This window comes from Bombina bombina, chromosome 11 (genome assembly GCF_027579735.1).
Source record: "Bombina bombina isolate aBomBom1 chromosome 11, aBomBom1.pri, whole genome shotgun sequence".
Classification (NCBI taxonomy): domain Eukaryota; kingdom Metazoa; phylum Chordata; class Amphibia; order Anura; family Bombinatoridae; genus Bombina; species Bombina bombina.
In genome coordinates, this window is record NC_069509.1 from 134,225,959 (window position 1) to 134,246,391 (window position 20,433).

Here is a 20,433-nt window from a genome sequence, read left to right on the forward strand (position 1 = left end):
GTAGTTCTGCCTCTAGCATATTGGCGTGTGTGTTATCCTCTGAAGTTACTGCAACATAGTTGTTGTTCTTTCTCAATCTTTAGCTTTATTATCTTCATGTTGTACCGTATGTAATGACATCATGTTTTTTAATGTTGCTTTACTGGTTAAGGGCCATTAAGGTCAAATTTTCCTATTGAATATAAGAGAATTTTTTTTTTTTTTAAATATATTACAGATTTTCTGAAACAATGATTTTCCTAGGTTAAAAAAGTGTTTTATGTTTGTTGGGAGTGTCACTGTCTATTAGTAGAGCTGTGACAGTTTCACCAATTTGTCCCTTAGGATGAGTTGTACACAAACAGGCATTTCCTGTTAGTTTAAAGGGACATGAAACCCAAAATGTTTCCTTCATGATTCAGATAGAGCATACAACTTTCCAATTTGCTTCTATTATTTAATTTGCTTCCTTCTCATGATATCCTTTGTTAAAGGAACAACAATGCTGTACTAGCTGAACACATCTGGTGAGCCAATGACAAGAGGCATATATGTGTAGCCACCAATCAGCAGCTAGCTCCCAGTGCTATGCTGCTCCTAAACCTATGTGTGCTTTTAAACGCAGGATACCAAGAAAATGATGCAAATTAGCTAACAGAAGTAAATTGGAAAGATGTCTTAAATTGCATACTTTGTCTGAATTATAATATTTAATTTTGACATTACTGTCCCTTTAAGAAATTATAGCAACAGCTTTAACTTAATTTTATTATATTCTTGTGCTTCCTTCATTGTTACCATTCTCAAAGTTCCTTGTGTTCTTATACAGGGTACCAGCGTGAGGGCTTCTTGGCAGTGCAGCATGCAGTGGATCGCGCCATCATGCGTTATCATGCTAATGACAGCGGACGGGAACTCTTGGACAAAATCGATGTGTCTCTACAGCGCTTTCCTTTCCCTTCCTATGTCAGTGATCTCTTTATTTTGGCCATACAGAACCAGCTCCCCTTACTCATCATGCTGAGCTTTACCTATACCTCCTTGAGCATCGTTCGCGCCCTCGTCTTTGAGAAGGAGAGGAAGCTGAAGGTTTGTGCACTATGAGGAGGGTCATTTAGAGTGAAGAAAATATGCATTCAGTTTTTAATTTGTATGCAATCTGTAGGTCTCTTTAATGATCTTATTCTATGCCTTTGCATGGCTATATCATTAGTTAAAGGGACAGTCTACACCAGAATTTTTATTGTTTTAAAAGATAGATAATCCCTTTATTACCCATTTCCCAGTTTTGCATAACCAACACACTTATAATAATATACTTTTAACCTCTGTGATTATCTTGTATCTAAGCCTCTGCAAACTGCCCCTTTTTTCAGTTCTTTTGACAGACTTGCAGTTTAGCCAATCAGTGCCTGCTCCCAGATTACTTCACATGCACAAGCACAGTGTTATCTATATGAAATATGTGAACTAACACCCTCTAGTGGTGAAAAACTGTTAAAATGCAATCTGAAAGAGGTGGGCTTCAAGGTCTAAGAAATTAGCATATGAACCTCCTAGGTTAAGCTTTCAACTAAGAATACCAAGAGAACAAAGCAAAATTGGTGATAAAAGTAAATTGGAAAATTGTTTAAAATTACATGCTCTATCTGAATCATGAAAGTTTATTTTGGCCTAGACTGTCCCTTTAAAGCACCATTTAAATGTATAGGGATATTGTAGTGTAATACAATTCTTTAAATGGAAACTGAAGTCAGAATAGAATTTTCATGATTCAGATAGAGAATGCAATTTTAAATATTTTTTCAATTTACTTCTATCGGATTTACTTCATTTTTTTCTTACCCTTTGTTAAAATACATACGTAGTTACATAGGGCCAGATTCTCAGAAACTGCAGAGGCTGAAGAAAAATTGCAGGGCAGACTTCACATGGGTGGATATCACTGAATTGTCTAAGAAAGGGGGAGGATCCTGGCCATCCTAGAGGGATGTGAGCTGCCTCCCTAGAAAGTAATGAGGCTCTTTGGGATAGAGAATCTCACAGGGGAGAGGGAAGTTAGCAGGGAAGCATCTGGCACTGATATAAATTCTCAAGGTTTTCACTACAGTTTAAAATATGAAAGTGAGCTTCAGACAAAGTGCAAAGCTTAAATATAATATAACTTTAAAGGGACACTGAACCCAAATTTTTTCTTTCATGATTCAGATAGAGCATGACATTTTAAGCAACTTTCTAATTTACTTCTATTATCAAATTTTCTTCATTCTCTTGGTATCTTTATTTGAAATGCAAGAATGTAAGTTTAGATGCCGGCCCATTTTTGGTGAACAACCTGGGTTGTCCTTGCTGATTGGTGGATAGATTCATCCACCAATAAAAAAGTGCTGTCCAGATTTCTGAATAAAAAAAAAAAGCTTAGATGCCTTCTTTTTTAAATAAAGATAGGAAGAGAACGAAGAAAAATTGATAATAGGCGTAAATTAGAAAGTTGCTTAAAATTGCATGCTCTATCTGAATCACGAAAGAAAAAAAAAATTGGGTTCAGTGTCCCTTTAAGGGCAAAATATGAAGACTAAAGTAATATAAAATAAAAAGCAGAAAGTGTAAATGCAACAAAATATCATGCAGTGCTATATTGTAGTGAGTTTTCCTCTCTTTCATATCCAGAAATACAAGCAACCCTTGGAAAGATATAGCAACATTTGCCTTTCTGGTTACTCATGAGAGAGATTGCAGTGCTGGAGGATCATTTTAGATGATCTCTTCTGAGCAGAAGGCTTTAGAGAATCAGGCCCATAATGAGACTCAAGCATCTGTTAAATAAAATGCTCTAACAAATGATTATTGCACTCAAATGTTCCTTTAAAATGTGATGTGATGACTGAGGAGATTAAAGAAATGACCTTGAAAATTGAAGTCAATTAAATACATTTCTGGAAAAATAACATTCATGTGACATGTCTCTTTCCCACAGGAATACATGCGTGTCATGGGACTGAGTTCCTGGCTTCACTCTACTGCCTGGTTTATCCATTTTTTCCTCCTGTTGCTGGTGTCTGTGTTCTTTGTCACTTTACTGTTGTGTGTTCAGGTTAGTATGAAACCCTCTTGCAATCTATGAAGTCCTCTGTCTTTCTTATTCCGTGTGTCCTATTTGTTTAGCTATAACTGTAATTCTATTTTTATGATAACCTCCTGTCTATTGACAGTGTCTTTATTTTATTTTATGTATGTCACTTGCTAATTATATGTGTGACCACGACTCCTGCTGTATCTGCTTCTTAGGTCAGTGGTCAGGGAGCTGTCCTCACACGCAGTGATCCGACACTAATATTCTTCTACCTCATGGTCTTTGCAATCTCTACTATCTCCTTCAGCTTCATGATCAGCAGCTTTTTCTCCAAAGGTAAGACCAATGGCAATGTCACAACTTCTGTTTTCATAAATAGAGAGGTAATCGGTGAACTTATGAAAATGTTTGCTCCACCACTTCTATTATAGCAAATATGGCAGCTGCAGCTGGGGGTTTCCTGTATTTCTTCTCCTACATCCCTTACTTCTTCATCTCTCCGCGCTATGATATGATGACTCACAGTGAGAAGCTGGCATCTTGCGTATTATCCAATGTGGGCATGGCCATGGGAGCTCAACTCATCGGAATGTTTGAAGGAAAAGGTCAGTGCAGATATGGTTACTGTAGGAACAGAGGTTCCAGAATTACTATTATTTGTCATCTCCAGAAAGGGCTGAGTGTTGGCACTTCTAAATAATCTCTCATTTACTGTGAGAGCAGCAATATATTACACTATAGTAAGATTTTTTTAATGCTATTTTTTTGTATGCTTGTGATCAAGTTCCTTTTGTTTTATGCAATATCTTCTTCTAGGCACAGGAGCACAGTGGTCCAACTTGTACACCCCAGTAAGTGTGGATGATAACTTCACATTGGCTCAGGTTGTAGAGATGCTGCTTCTGGACTCTGTTATCTACTCCCTCATTGGGTGGTACGTTGAGACGGTTGCCCCAGGGGATTATGGAGTACCTCAACCCTGGTATTTCTGCATCTTGGTGAGCTCAGCTTCTATTCTGTTGTAATATTGTTCTTACAACCCTTACTTTTGACTTGGTACCTAATTTAACTTATCGTACAAGTTTTATTTATGTTATACTTACCTTGAGTTACCCATTCTCTGCTTATTACCACACCCTATTGTTTCACCTAGTAATTCATCTGAACTTATTTTTAGGTGCCCCCCATTCTTCCTCTACTGTAACATTACCTCCTCTTTTACTTTTTCATCCACAGACCAGTCTTGTTTGCAAACTCATTTCTCTAAAACTCTACTAACGGATAAAAACGTTCTCCTTTGTGTAAGGGGTCAATATTAGTCCTATGCTGGTTAATCTGACAACAATACAACCAAAGCATTTAACATTCCACATCATTATTTTTATTGCTCCTATTCATTACCACATCACTTGCATAGCATCATTTTTATTCTTCTCTTATTATTTATAATTCTAATACTTTATCACATCCTGTATAATACTGAGCCTAGAACATCTTCACCTTTATACCCATTGCTTATCACTTACACTGTGACTGTGTATACAAATGTCTTATGCCAATCATTTTGTGCGTGTTTAAAATTCTGCTCTGTGCATACACTTTCTCCAGCCTTCATACTGGTGTGGGACTCCCCGCTTGGCAGAGGGTCTAGAAAAGGAGGAGGACGAGGATCCTGAGAAAGCACTAAGGGGAGAATTTTTGGAAGAAGAGCCATTAGACTTGATTCCAGGACTCCGTATTAAACATTTAACCAAGGTTAGACTCCACCTTATACCTAAATGACCACCCGGCCCCATGGTTACTGACAAAACTTTATGTGATTAAAAATACTTCTACTAGTGCGTAACTAGTTACTATATCAAATGACCATATGCCTATTGAGCTTGTAAATACTTGTTTAAGGGTGCTACCTATATAATATATTTAAAGATGATCAAATATAGTGGTCCTGTTACTTAACTCACATATGGCCCAACGAGATGTATCCGTTGTATGGCAAAAAAGTCTTGGGTGCAAATTGGAATGCATCGTGACCATAGGTGATATAGGTATAATATGTAGCCTACTAATCTTCTCCTTTTAAAGGGACTTGAAAGTCAAAATTAAACTTCCATGGCTCAGATAGAGCATGCAGTTTAAGAGATTTTTTAATTAAAGGGACAGTCTAGTCAAAATTACACTTTCATGATTCATAAAGGGCACACAATTTTAAACAACTTTCCAATTTACTTTTATCATCAAATTTGCATTTTTCTTTTGAAATTCTTTGTTGAAATCTTAAAGGGACATAAAACAAGTTGGGATAAAGACAAAATATAATACGTACTTTAATTACTTTACCTGCAAATTTATACTGCAGTGCCTCGCCATTAACCCTTTCTTTTTAGTTTCTGAATTGTAAAGCCCTAACTCCCCCCACACAATTCCTTTATGGCTGTATCTATATTTATTGTTGTTTTGGTAGAATACAAAAGTGAATAGGGATTATCTGCTGGAGCATGCCTAGAAGCTGTAAACTCAGTTGAAATACAATGCCTGTGTCTAAACAATGATAAGGGGGGTGGAGTTGGCTGCTCAAGACAGTTTAGCTATGTAATTAATTTTGCTTATTTTTTTTAAATTATTTAAAAAAAAATTTTTTGCAAACTATTTTTAATTAATTTAATTTAATTAACTGTTTTATGTCCCTTTAAGCTAAGTAGTCTCATATGCTAATTTCTAAGTCTCTGAAGGCTGCCTCTTATCTTAGTGCATTTTGACAGTTTTTACAGCTAGACAGTGCTAGTTAATGTGTGCCATATAGATAACATTGTGCTCACTCCAATGGAGCGAACTAGGAGTCGACACTGATTGTCAAAAGAACTGAAATACAGGGCAGTCTGCAGAGGCTTTGATACAAGGTAATCACAGAGGTAAAAGGAATATTAATATAACAGTGTTGGTTAAAGGGACACTGAACCCAATTTTTTTCTCTCATGATTCAGATAGAGCATGCAATTTTTTTAAGCAACTTTCTAATTTACTCCTATTATCACATTTTCTTCATTCTCTTGGTATCTTTATTTGAAATGCAAGAATGTAAGTTTAGATGCCGGCCCATTTTTGGTGAACAACACCCACCAATAAACAAGTGCTTTCCAGGATTCTGAACCAAACAAATAGCTTAGATGCCTTCTATTTCAAATAAAGATAGCAATAGAACGAAGAAAAAATGATGATAGGAGTAAATTAAAAAGTTGCTTAAAATTGCATGCTCTATCTAAATCATGAAAGAAAAAAATTGGGTTCAGTGTCCCTTTAAGCAAAACTGGGGAATGGGTAATAAAGGGATTATTTATCTTTTTAAACCATAAAATTTCTGGAGTAGACTGTCCCTTTAACTTCTGTTATCAAATGCACTTTGTTCTATTGGTATCTTTTATTGAAAAGCATGCATGGGTAGGCTCAGGAGCAGCAATGCACTTATGGGAGCTAGCTGGTGATTGGTTACACCTTTTGTCATTTGCTCACCAGATGTGCTCAGCTAGCTCCCACTAGGGCATTGCTGCGCTGGAGAGGACTTTGTTACTACGTATTTCGCACTGAACAAATAGACACATGACAAAGGGGTGTTGTCTGCTGCTATCTCTCCCATAAATATGACGCCAACAAATAGGAAGCTAAACCGTATTTCATCAACCAATGTCTAGCTTTGTATATTATTGCACCTATAGCTTGGGGTTTTTACTTGATCCTGAACGGTACTCTCTTAACGGGACAGTCAACACTAAAATTGTTATTGGTTAAAAAGATAGATAACGCCTTTACTGCCCATTCCCCAGCTTTGTACAATCAACATTGTTATATTAATATACTTTATAACCTTTAAACCTCAACATTTCTGCCTGTTTCTAAGCCACTACAGACAGCAAGTCAATAGATAATGAATACAAAGTCATATGATCAGGGGGCTGTCAGAAGATCCTTATATACAAGGTAATCACAGAGGTAACAAGTATATTAATATAACTGTGTTGGTTAAGCAGAACTGGGGAATTGGTAATAAAGGGATTTTCCTTCTTAATACAAGGAGAGTCCATGGCTTCATTCCTTACTGTTGGGAAATACTGAACCTGGCCACCAGGAGGAGGCAAAGACACCCCAGCCAAAGGCTTAAATACCTCTCCCACTTCCCCCATCCCCCAGTCATTCTTTGCCTTTCGTCACAAGAGGATGGCAGAGAAGTGTCAGAAGATTTTCGGAGTGTTCCTCAGGAGGGGTATATGCCCTTCAATATGGGACTGGAGTTTTAAGTAGTCTTGTCAGCCTCTTAGTGAGAGCATTGACGAAAGTTAGGGTCTGGAGATGCAGGGAGAGCCTTTCTGCAAACCCATCCAGACTGCCTGCTAACAGATCCTTAAAGGAACACTGAACCCATTTTTTTTTTCTTTTGTGATTCAGATAGAGCATGCAATTTTAAGCAACTTTCTAATTTACTCCTATTATCAAATTTTCTTCATTCTCTTGGTATCTTTATTTTAAAAGCAAGAATGTAAGTTTAGATGCCGGCCCAGTTTTGGTGAACAACCTGGGTTGTTGTTAATGATTGGTGGATAAATTCACCCACCAATAAACAAGTGCTGTCCAGGTCTGAACCAAAAATTGGCTGTCCCCTTAGCTTAGATGCCTTCTTTTTCAAACAAATATAGCAAGAGAACGAAGAAAAATTGATAATAGGAGTAAATTAGAAAGTTACTTAAAATTCCATGCTCTATCTGAATCACGAAAGACAAATTTGGGTTCAGTGTCCCTTTAAGCAATTAGTGTTGACGAGTTTCACTGCCTCCTTTTTCTTCACTCAAGTCCCTGTCAGGAGCGATGCTACAAGTTTCTGTTCCACAGCACTGATTCTGGTAAATTTTTACATATGTTGAAAACTCTGAAGACGGGGTCACAGTGTGGCTCCTTTGATTTTAATAGAATCATGGGTTAATATCTCCGGAAGGGAGGTTATTGAACAGTGGGGATTAATCAAATGTAATACTTTGATTTTATCTTGCTTTATGTGTGAGATTTATTTGGGCTCATAGTCTGTTGTTATGCGGTAACGGAACATACAGGTTTTTACTTTCACTTTGAACGATGCGCAGCTTGTAGCTTGGCACGCTTTTTCTCATAGCAGGGGTGGCCCTGCTTTGCGCACCACATAACCAGGTGTGGTCACACTTTTGTTTTCTCTTTCCTGACCGAGCTAGCTGTCGGAGAAAATGCTTGTTTCTCTGTTTGCCTGGGTCTAGGAGGTGGTGAGGGGAAGTATAAAGGTGCCGTTTTGTGAGAAATAAAAAGTTAATTTATTCTGTGTCCTACTGTTGTTAGCGCAAGCTATAGAGGACTCTGATATGCTTGAGGGTACTCCCTCTATTCCTAATAGTAGGGATGCACCGATACCGATACTAGTATCCGTATCGGTACCGATACCAAGTATTTGAATGAGTACTTGTACTCGTGCAAATGCACCGATACTTAAACCGATACCTCCACTTCCTACCCATATGCTATCTTGTGGCATTTTTTAAACTGCATGTTCCTATTTCATTTTAAACTGGAGTGGAGACTAAACTAAAAATTGTTTACTACTGTTCTGACAATACAAATTGCTGTTATTTGTATTATTGTAGGAGAGATCACTGTACATCGTTCAGACAAACCCCTGAAGTACTGGGCAGTTAATAAACAGATTTCCAGCTCTGGCTAAAATGGCCCAAAAATATCTTTCTGCGCTCAACTTAGAGTCAAACCTCCATACAAATGTCAGATTGATGTTATATAACAGCCCTACAACCCAATTACATCACCCCTTTAAATTTAATATTTTATTGTAATATTTTTTTATTTATAAACATGTTCAGTGAACTCTTTTATTATTTCATAATGTATTTTGAATTACAGTCCTTTATAATTATAAAAAAGGAATCTTAAATAATTAGTCTGTATTGTGCTTGGTAAACTGTCACATGACATAAAAAAGTATCGGCAATTGGTATCGGCGAGTATTTGAAAACAAGTATCGGTACTTGTACTCAGTCATACAAAAATGGTATCGGTGCAACCCTACCTAATAGTAATACCTGTCTATATTGTGAGGAGGCCTTGGTATGCCCGTCCTCTCATCTATGTTCCATATGCATCAACAAGGTTATTATGTCTAAGTTGGTTAACCCCTTTAGTACTACTGAGCCATTCACCTCGGAGGACTTGCCGTCCTGTGAGGTGAATACCCATCAGTCATCTCCATTGCCACATGCAGCTTCCCGTAGCACGCTTGATCCTCTGTCTGGAGGGAGCCTTTTACCATTGGACTTAACCACACAGTTAAAAACGGTGGTGTCTGAGGCTCTTAGTGCTTTACCTCGCCCTGCCAAGTGCAAGCGAAAGGTTAAACATAGCTCTCCGGTCCAGGGGACATCCAGTGATTTATTAGACTTGTCTGCCTTTCAAGTATCCCAAGATGGGTCACACTCTTCAGAGGGTGAACTTTCTGGATCGGAGTCTGCTACCTCTAGGCTTCTGGGTGCGGAGGAGCCAGCCTTTAGATTTAAAATTGAACATTTACGTTTTCTTCTAAAGGAGGTTCTGTCATTAGAGGTTTCAGAGGCCAAGCTGCCTGATGAACCTTTGATCCCTAAATTAGACAGAGTGTACGAGGACAGGGTAGCGTTGCTAACTTTTCCTGTACGTGTAAAAATGGTGAACATTATTAAGAACGAGTGGGATAGAATTGGATCTTCCTTTTCCCCTTTTCCGCCTTTAAAAAATGATTCCCGGACTCTCAGCTAGAGTTGTGGGGTTCCGTCCCTAAGGTGGATGGCGCTATCTCCACGTTAGCTAAGCGTACTACTATCCCTCTTGAGGATAGCTCGTCCTTCAGAGAGCCGATGGATAAGAAGATGGAAACTTTTCTCAGGAAAATGTTTCAGCATACGGAATACTTATTTCAACCGGCAGCGGAGGTTGCCTCGGTTGCTGGAGCTGCGGCCTACTGGTGTGACTCCTTAGCAGATTTGATCAAGGTGGAGGTTCGCCTTGATGTTATCCAAGAAAGAATTAAAGCATTAAGAATTGCTAATTCCTTTATATGTGATGCAAACATGCAAATTATTCGCCTGAATGCTGAGGTCTCTGGTTTCTTAGTTCAGACCCGTCGGGCGCTCTGGCTGAAGTCCTGGTTTGCGGACATGAATTCTAAGTCTAGACTACTTTCCCTCCCCTTTAAGGGAAATATTTTATTTGGTCCAGGCCTGGACTCCAAGGTCACAGCAGGATAAAAAGAACAAATCAAAGGGATGTAATTTTTGTTCCTTTCGTTCTGAAAAGTCCCAATGTCAGCAGCCCTGCTCTAAGCCCGAGCAAACCAAGAGCACTTGGAAGCCGGCTAAATCCTGGAATAAATCCAAGCAGAACAAGAAGCCCGCCGAGAACAAGTCGGCATGAAGGGGCAGACTGTCGTTGTTTTCAGACGCTTGGTTCAGGGACGTGCAGGATCCATGGGTCCTGGAGGTCATAGCTCAGGGATACAAGATAGGTTTCAAATCTCATCCACCCAAGGGCAGATTTCTCATCTCAAGCCTGTCTTCAAAACCAGAAAAGAGGAAAGCCTTTCTGGGGTGTGTGCAGGATCTGTCCTCCTTAGAGGTCATTGTCCCGGTTCCTATCAGAGAAAGAGGTTAGGGATACTACTCAAACCTGTTTGTGGTCCCAAAGAAGGAGGGAACTTTCCGCCCGATTCTGGACCTAAAGTGCTTAAACAAGTTTCTAAATGTCCCCTCGTTCAAGATGTAGACAATAAGGTCCATCCTTCCTCTAGTTCAGGAAGGACAGTACATGACCATTATAGATCTGAAGGATGCCTACCTTCACGTTCCAATCCACAGGGACTACTTCCAATTCCTAAGGTTTCCATTCCTGGATCAGCACTTCCAGTTCAGTTTGCTTCCATTTGGTCTAGCTACTGCTCCAAGCATCTTTTCAAAGGTTCTAGGGGCTCTCCTGGCCGTCACCAGAACCCAAGGTATAGCAGTAGCTCCCTACTTGGACACCATCCTTTCGTCTAGCGGAGGACCATTCAGTATCTCTTCTCTCTCTTCTTCGATCTCATGGATGGAAGATAAACTTAGAAAAGAGTTCTCTTATTCCAAGCACCAGGGTAGAATTCCTGGGTACTATAATAGACTCGAAATCCAAGAGGATATTTCTAACTGACCAGAGACGTTGCAAGCTAGCTTCTGCATGTCTTGCCCTCCAGACCTCCTTAAGGCCATCTGTGGCTCAGTGTATGGAGGTAAAGACAAAGCAGAGAGAAAGGGCGCCTCCTAGTGTAGCCAATAGGTAACAAGTGAGGAGTAAAAAACAAAAAACATACTCACAATGTAAAAAGGCAGAGATAATGCCTAGGATAACGGTCTGGGAACTTCACAGCGTCCCAGCAAACTGTGCACTGTGCTATGGCTGCTCCTCCCAGAATCAGACTGAAAATCTGTAGTTGTAGAAATATAGAAAAAAAGAGGGCGACCCCTAGTGCAAATCAATTGTGGAGATATGGTGAATATCAACTTGCGGTGACAAAGGAATACTCACAGGTTGAATTGCACACAGTAGTGCAAGTGAAGCATACTAGGTATATTGTGGTGACCTAGTGCACATATGTACCAAGGCTATGCTGCTGCAGTAAAAAAATGGACTCCCGGTGAGCTGCTGATGAACGTCAGATGGATAAAAAGGAGAACTCCAGTATAAGAATGTAAAAAGTATTTAATAAAATAATATAAAAACAAACACAGATCAAACAATGAAAATGTGGTAAATTTACTATATATATGTATGTACTCTATATGTACTTTTTCATTATGAATATCACATATTGGTGCTATCATATAGGAACCACAGGGTCATGATTCACAATATCTATGACGAACTTATGTGTCTTAATGTTTGATGCTCGCTATTGCAGCTTTATTACATATTTGTTTAGTTTTGCATTGCATTTAGAATTGTCTGTCAGTTTTTTTAAAAAATTGCTTTTGGATCTTTCTGACATGTTGTTAGGAACTAACGTGTGTAATTAGTGCAGCACCAGTGTATGGAGGTAATTGGTCTCATATAGTCCAGCATGGACATAATTCCCTTTGCCAGGTTCCGTCTCAGACCATTACAGCTGTGCATGCTGAGGCAGTGGAAAGGCAATCATTCGGATCCATCTGAACAGATTTCCCTGGACAGCCGGTCGAGAGAATCACTCTCTTGTTGGCTTTGTCCAGATCATCTGTCCTGCCCGGAGATTGTGACTACGGACGCAAGTCTCTCAGGATGGGGAGCTGTTTGTGGTGCCAAGAAGGCATAGGGCCTGTGGTCTCAGGAGGAATGCTTTCTTTTTCTGGAACTTTGAGCAATCTACAATGCTCTGAAGGCTTGGCCTCTTCTGGGTACGTCCCGGTTTATCAGATTCCAATTAGACAATATAACCTTGGTGGCTTACATCAACCATCAGGGAGGAATGAGAAGCTCCCTAGCAATAAGGGAAGTATCTCGGATTCTGGAGTGGGCGGATGCCCACAGCTGTTCTCTGTCAGCAATTCACATTCTGGGTGTGGACAATTGGGAAGCGGACTTTCTCAGCAGACAATCCTTTCATCCGGGGGAATGGTCTCTCCATCCCGAAGTGTTTGCAGGGATATGCAACATGTGGGGGAAGCTGGAGATAGATCTCATGGCGTCTTGTCTCAATACCAAGCTACCCAGATATGGGATGAGGTCCATGGATCCTCAGGCGGAGCTAATAGATGCATTAGCAGTGCCTTGGAGGTTCAGTCTAATCTACCTTTTTCCGCCATTACCACTCCTTCCTCGGGTAGTGGCCCGCATCAAGCAGGAGCAGGCGTCAGTAATACTGATTGTTCCATCGTGGCCGCGAAGGACGTGGTTCACTGATCTAGTGAGATTGTCATCTTCTCCTCCATGGAATTTACCTTGTCGCAGGGATCTGCTGGAACAGGGTCTATCATAAGGTGTGGAGAACCTACTTATTCTGGTGTGAAGAGTGTTGATTTCCTTGGCATAAAGTTAAGGTTGCCAGGATTCTATTGTTTCTCCAGGATGGAATGGAGAAGGGTCTTTTGGCCAGTTCCCTGAGGGGACAGATTCCGGCCTTGTCTGTTTTACTGCACAAGAGGCTCTCTGATCTTCCAGATGTTCAGTCTTTTGTTAAGGCTCTGATTAGGATCAGACCTGTGTTCAAATCTTCAGCTCCTCCTTGGAGTCTGAATCTGGTTCTTAAAGGGACACTGAACCCAAATGTTTTCTTTCGTGATTCAGATAGAGCATGCAATTTTAAGCAACTATTTACTCCTATTATTCATTTTTCTTTGTTCTCTTGCTATTTTTGTTTGAAAAAGAAGGCATCTAAGCTAAGGAGCCAGACATTTTTTGGTTCAGCACTCTGGACAGCACTTGTTTATTGGGGGGTGAATTTATCCACCAATCTTCAAGAACAACCCAGGTTGTTCACCAAAAATGGGCTGGCATCTAAACTTACATTCTTTCTTTTCAAATAAAGATACCAAGAGAATGAAGAAAAAATGATTATAGGAGTAAATTAGAAAGTTGCTTAAAATTGCATGCTCTATCTGAATCGCGAAAGAAAAAAATTGGGTTCAGTGTCCCTTTAAGGTTTTGCAACGGGCTCCGTTTGAGCCTATGCATGAAATTGACATTAAGTTGTTGTCCTGGAAGGTTATTTTTCTACTGGCCATTGCTTCTGCGCGCAGAGTATCTGAGCTTGCCGCTTTGCATTGTGAGCCACCTTATCCCATTCGGTGTCCCATTCGGGTAAGGCTGTCCCACGTACTAAGTTAGGGTTTCTCCCTAAGGTCGTGTCAGACCGCAAAATCAATCAAGAGATTGTGGTTCCTTCTTTGTGTCCTAATCCTCCTTCGAAGGAACGTTTACTTCATAATTTGGATGTGGTTTGTGCCTTGAAGTTTTATCTTCAGACTACTAAGGATTTCAGACAAACTTCTTCTTTGTTTGTTGCCTATTCTGGGAAGCGTAAGGGTCAGAAGATCTCTTCGACTTCCTTATCTTTTTATTTGAGGAGTCTTATCCGATTAGCTTATGAGACAGTGGGACATAAACCTCCTCAGAGAATTACGGCTCATTCTACTAGAGCAGTGGCTTCTTCTTGGGCCTTTATGAACGAGGCCTCTATGGATCAGATTTGTAAGGCGGCTACCTGGTCCTCCTTACACACTTTTTCTAAATTTTACAAGTTTGATGAAGCAGCCTTCGGGAGAAAGGTTTTGCAGGCTGTGGTGCCCTTAGATTAGGGCCCGCCTCTCTTTTTGTCCCTCCTATGATCATTCAGTGTCCTCTAGAGCTTGGGTATAAGTTTCCCAACAGTAAAGAATGAAGCCGTGGACTCTCCTTGTATTAAGAAGGAAAACATAAGTTATGCTTACCAGATAATTTCATTTCCTTCTGTACAAGTAGAGTCCACGGCCCCCGCCCATGTTCTCCGATGGGTGGCCCCCTAAAATTATATATTTTTTTCTGGCACCTTTTATACCCTGATATTTCTCCTACTGTTCCTTGTTCCCTCTGCAGAATGACTGGGGGATAGGGGAAGTGGGAGAGGTATTTAAGCCTTTGGCTGGGGTGTCTTTGCCTCCTCCTGGTGGCCAGGTTCAGTATTTCCCAACAATAAGGAATGAAGTCGTGGACTATCCTTGTTCCTTGTACAGAAGGAAATTAAATTATCTGGTTAGCATAATTTGTTATCTATCTTTTTAAACAATGTAAATTCTGGAGTAGACTGTCCCTTTAAATTATATTGCTTTCTATATAGCAATTTTCTGTAAATGCCATTAGTTATAATGGCAATGTGATGAATTGTGTTAATAATAGTAACCTTGTGTGTTTTATGCATTGTGATTTTACTAATATTCAAACAAGAGAAAATGCAAACACTACAATAGATCATGCATAAAAAAATCATACCTTCTACACCTTGTTAGAGTCATATCTTCATCAGCAAACAACTGACGGGGAAAAGGAAAAATGCATAGTAAGGAAGTTATTCTGGAATAGATAACATCAAATATTTTTAATTCCTGTGCTGTGATGTTTATAGAAAATATTATTTTTAAAAAGCATTTACAGTTGTCATAATTTGCATTGGTTTGCAGTCCAGGGTCATACCCTTTGCGAAATTCTCTTATTTCCTCTGCTATAGCTAGTTAGCGACATTAATATATGTGTTCCTGCACGGATTAAGCAATCACTGTGCAGCATGTAAGAGGGACAGTGTTCTGAATCCTGCAGGGATCCACTTAAAGGGACATTCTACTCCAAAAGTTGAAAAAGATAGATAATCCCTTTATTACCCATTCCCCAGTTTTGCATATTAATACACTTTTTACCTCCTGTGATTACCTTGTATCTAAGCCTCTTCTGACAGCCCCCTGATCACATGACTGTTTATTATCTATTGACTTGCATTTAAGCCAATTAGTGTTGTGTTCTGCACAACTCCACGGGAGAGAGCACAATGTTATCTATATGGCCCACATGAACTAGCAGTCTCCTGATGTGAAAAGCTAATAAAATAGCATAAGATGCTGTCTGTAGAAATATAGAGGTTTAAATGTTAAGTAGATTAATATAACAATGTTGGTTGTGCAAAGCTTGGGAATTGGTAGTAAAAGCGTTTATCTATCTTTTTAAACAATAACAATTTTGGTGTAGACTGTCCCTTTAAGCCGCTTGGGAGAGGTGTAAAATCCACACATTTCACTTTTTTATGATGACATTTTTATGGTTATATTGTTTATCGTTCCTTTATTCAGTTACATTATACGCTATATATGGACTTGACGCAGTCTTTATTGTATGTTTTTTCCATTAGATGTTCCGTGTGAATGGTAAGAATCGTGTTGCTGTCCGGGATCTCACTTTGAACATGTATGAGGGACAAATTACTGTGCTGCTGGGACACAATGGGGCAGGCAAGAGTACAACCCTTTCCATGCTGACAGGTAATGAATGTGGGGATCAGCCTGTATTATCCTACTTCACCCCTAAACTGATGCTGTTTCTTAAGATACTATGTCTTTATTCTTCCCTTGCTTTAGATAGCCTCTTGTCATCTGACCTGTTATCTGCTTTATCCTATGATACCAGCATGTTAAAGAGAAATTAAACAGTTTCATTGTTTTAATACAAAGGCACTTAGCAGTGGTTTATACTTAATATAAATTGTTGTAATATGTATTATTCATCTATTTAAATGGTTTTTACCTCTTCTTTTTTTTTTTTTACTTTATATGTGCATAGTCCATTATTTCCTCTCACAGCCCTACAAGGAGGCTGTGGTCTCTACAGGAAGCTTATCTAGCATGATGTCATAAAACTTCTAGAGTTGGTTTAGAATAGACTGGATAAATGGGGAGTAAGATTTGCTCATGCTCAGAACTGGCAGAATGAAACTTAAAGGGACAGTCAAAACCAGAGAATTGTTGTTGTTTAAAAAGATAGATAATCCCTTTATTACCCATTCCCCAGTTTTGCATAACCAACACAGTTATAATAATACAGGTTTTACCTCTGTAATTACCTTGTATATAAGGCTCTGCAAACTGCCCCCTTTTTTAGTTCTTTTGACAGACTTGCATTTTAGCCAATCAGTGCTCGCTCCTAGGTAACTTCACGTGCATGAGCTCAATGTTCTCTATATGAAACACATGAATTAATGCCCTCTAGTGGTGAAAAACTGTCAAAATGCATTCAGATTAGAGGCGACCTTCAAGGTCTAAGAAATTAGCATATGAACCTCCTAGGTTTAGCTTTTTGCTAAGAATACCAAGAGAACAAAGCAAAATTGGTGATAAAAGTAAATTGGAAAGTTGTTTAAAATTGCATGCCCTATCTGAATTGTAAAAGTTTATTTTGGACTGTCCCTTTAAGTTTAAAAAATGTCTCCACCTTTTCACACTGAGGGGAGGGCGTTACAGTGAGAAATTCTAAATGCTAATTTTACAAGAAAACAATTGTTGTTTGCCTATAATCTGTTTCTTTTTAGGTTTACTTTTATATAACCAAAGCAGCACCGTTTAAAATCCCTTTAATACTTCTTTCCACTAGTGATTTAGCTTTATGTTTTTTTTTCTATGCAGTAATGCCCCCCCCCCCCATAACTCAGCCACTGCCTTACAACTTGTATTTATGGGTTTTCTAACTCTTCAAATTTTAATCTTTTTTTGGTCCTCTCAAACCTTGAAAACCATAACCTTTGTCTGTATTTTTTTCACTGCCTTCACTAACCTCTGCAACTCATCCTCTTATATTTAGCCTATCTTCAGAGTGATGAGCTCTCCTGCTTCACTAACCTCTGCAACTCACCCTCTTATATTTAGCCTATCTTCAGTGATGAGCTCTCCTGCTTCACTAACCTCTGCAACTCATCCTCTTATATTTAGCCTATCTTCAGTGATGAGCTCTCCTGCTTCACTAACCTCTGCAACTCATCCTCCTTATATTTAGCCTATCGTCAGAGTGATGAGCTCTCCTGCTTCACTAACCTCTGCAACTCATCCTCCTTATATTTAGCCTATCGTCAGAGGGATGAGCTCTCCTGCTTCACTGACCTCTGCAACTCATCCTCTTATATTTAGCCTATCAGCAGAGTGATGAGCTCTCCTGCTTCACTAACCTCTGCAACTCATCCTCCTTATATTTAGCCTATCTTCAGTGATGAGCTCTCCTGCTTCACTAACCTCTGCAACTCATCCTCCTTATATTTAGCCTATCGCCAGAGGGATGAGCTCTCCTGCTTCACTAACCTCTGCAACTCATCCTCTTATATTTAGCCTATCAGCAGAGTGATGAGCTCTCCTGCTTCACAACCTCTGCAACTCACCCTCTTATATTTAGCCTATCGACAGAGGGATGAGCTCTCCTGCTTCACTAACCTCTGCAACTCATCCTCCTTATATTTAGCCTATCGTCAGAGGGATGAGCTCTCCTGCTTCACTAACCTCTGCAACTCATCCTCTTATATTTAGTCTATCTTCAGTGATGAGCTTTCCTGCTTCACTAACCTCTGCAACTCATCCTCCTTATATTTAGCCTATCTTCAGTGATGAGCTCTCCTGCTTCACTAACCTCTGCAACTCATCCTCTTATATTTAGCCTATCTTCAGTGATGAGCTCTCCTGCTTCACTAACCTCTGCAACTCATCCTCCTTATATTTAGCCTATCGTCAGAGTGATGAGCTCTCCTGCTTCACTAACCTCTGCAACTCATCCTCCTTATATTTAGCCTATCGTCAGAGTGATGAGCTCTCCTGCTTCACTAACCTCTGCAACTCATCCTCTTATATTTAGCCTATCAGCAGAGTGATGAGCTCTCCTGCTTCACTAACCTCTGCAACTCATCCTCCTTATATTTAGCCTATCTTCAGTGATGAGCTCTCCTGCTTCACTAACCTCTGCAACTCATCCTCTTATATTTAGCCTATCTTCAGTGATGAGCTCTCCTGCTTCACTAACCTCTGCAACTCATCCTCCTTATATTTAGCCTATCGTCAGAGTGATGAGCTCTCCTGCTTCACTAACCTCTGCAACTCATCCTCCTTATATTTAGCCTATCGTCAGAGGGATGAGCTCTCCTGCTTCACTGACCTCTGCAACTCATCCTCTTATATTTAGCCTATCAGCAGAGTGATGAGCTCTCCTGCTTCACTAACCTCTGCAACTCATCCTCCTTATATTTAGCCTATCTTCAGTGATGAGCTCTCCTGCTTCACTAACCTCTGCAACTCATCCTCCTTATATTTAGCCTATCGCCAGAGGGATGAGCTCTCCTGCTTCACTAACCTCTGCAACTCATCCTCTTATATTTAGCCTATCAGCAGAGTGATGAGCTCTCCTGCTTCACTAACCTCTGCAACTCACCCTCTTATATTTAGCCTATCGACAGAGGGATGAGCTCTCCTGCTTCACTAACCTCTGCAACTCATCCTCCTTATATTTAGCCTATCGTCAGAGGGATGAGCTCTCCTGCTTCACTAACCTCTGCAACTCATCCTCTTATATTTAGTCTATCTTCAGTGATGAGCTTTCCTGCTTCACTAACCTCTGCAACTCATCCTCCTTATATTTAGCCTATCTTCAGTGATGAGCTCTCCTGCTTCACTAACCTCTGCAACTCATCCTCTTATATTTAGCCTATCTTCAGTGATGAGCTCTCCTGCTTCACTAACCTCTGCAACTCATCCTCCTTATATTTAGCCTATCGTCAGAGGGATGAGCTCTCCTGCTTCACTAACCTCTGCAACTCATCCTCCTTATATTTAGCCTATCAGCAGAGTGATGAGCTCTCCTCCTTCACTAACCTCTGCAACTCATCCTCTTATATTTAGCCTATCGTCAGAGGGATGAGCTCTCCTGCTTCACTAACCTCTGCAACTCATCCTCTTATATTTAGCCTATCTTCAGTGATGAGCTTTCCTGCTTCACTAACCTCTGCAACTCATCCTCTTATATTTAGTCTATCTTCAGTGATGAGCTTTCCTGCTTCACTAACCTCTGCAACTCATCCTCTTATATTTAGTCTATCTTCAGTGATGAGCTCTCCTGCTTCACTAACCTCTGCAACTCATCCTCCTTATATTTAGCCTATCAGCAGAGTGATGAGCTCTCCTGCTTCACTAACCTCTGCAACTCATCCTCTTATATTTAGCCTATCTTCAGTGATGAGCTTTCCTGCTTCACTAACCTCTGCAACTCATCCTCTTATATTTAGCCTATTAGCAGAGTGATGAGCTCTCCTGCTTCACTAACCTCTGCAACTCATCCTCCTTATATTTAGCCTATCAGCAGAGTGATGAGCTCTCCTGCTTCACTAACCTCTGCAACTCATCCTCTTATATTTAGCCTATCAGCAGAGTGATGAGCTCTCCTGCTTCACTAACCTCTGCAACTCACCCTCTTATATTTAGCCTATCGTCAGATGGATGAGCTCTCCTGCTTCACTAACCTCTGCAACTCATCCTCCTTATATTTAGCCTATCGTCAGAGGGATGAGCTCTCCTGCTTCACTAACCTCTGCAACTCATCCTCTTATATTTAGTCTATCTTCAGTGATGAGCTCTCCTGCTTCACTAACCTCTGCAACTCATCCTCCTTTTATTTAGCCTATTGTCAGAGGGATGAGCTCTCCTGCTTCACTAACCTCTGCAACTCATCCTCTTATATTTAGCCTATCTTCAGTGATAAGCTTTCCTGCTTCACTAACCTCTGCAACTCATCCTCTTATATTTAGTCTATCTTCAGTGATGAGCTCTCCTGCTTCA

General features: G+C 40.0%; 1 protein-coding gene across 1 annotated transcript in view; it reads left to right on the forward strand.

Moving 5' to 3' along the window:
* The window catches only part of ABCA3 (ATP binding cassette subfamily A member 3), a 153,075-nt gene that overhangs the window by 28,082 nt on the left and 104,560 nt on the right, over window positions 1–20,433 (forward strand). Inside the window, exons 6-12 of the mRNA XM_053694692.1 lie at window positions 809–1,068; window positions 2,957–3,073; window positions 3,268–3,388; window positions 3,484–3,657; window positions 3,869–4,050; window positions 4,661–4,807; window positions 15,987–16,116. Coding sequence (XP_053550667.1) covers window positions 809–1,068; window positions 2,957–3,073; window positions 3,268–3,388; window positions 3,484–3,657; window positions 3,869–4,050; window positions 4,661–4,807; window positions 15,987–16,116 — 1,131 coding nt within the window. The remainder of the gene's footprint in view (window positions 1–808; window positions 1,069–2,956; window positions 3,074–3,267; window positions 3,389–3,483; window positions 3,658–3,868; window positions 4,051–4,660; window positions 4,808–15,986; window positions 16,117–20,433) is intronic.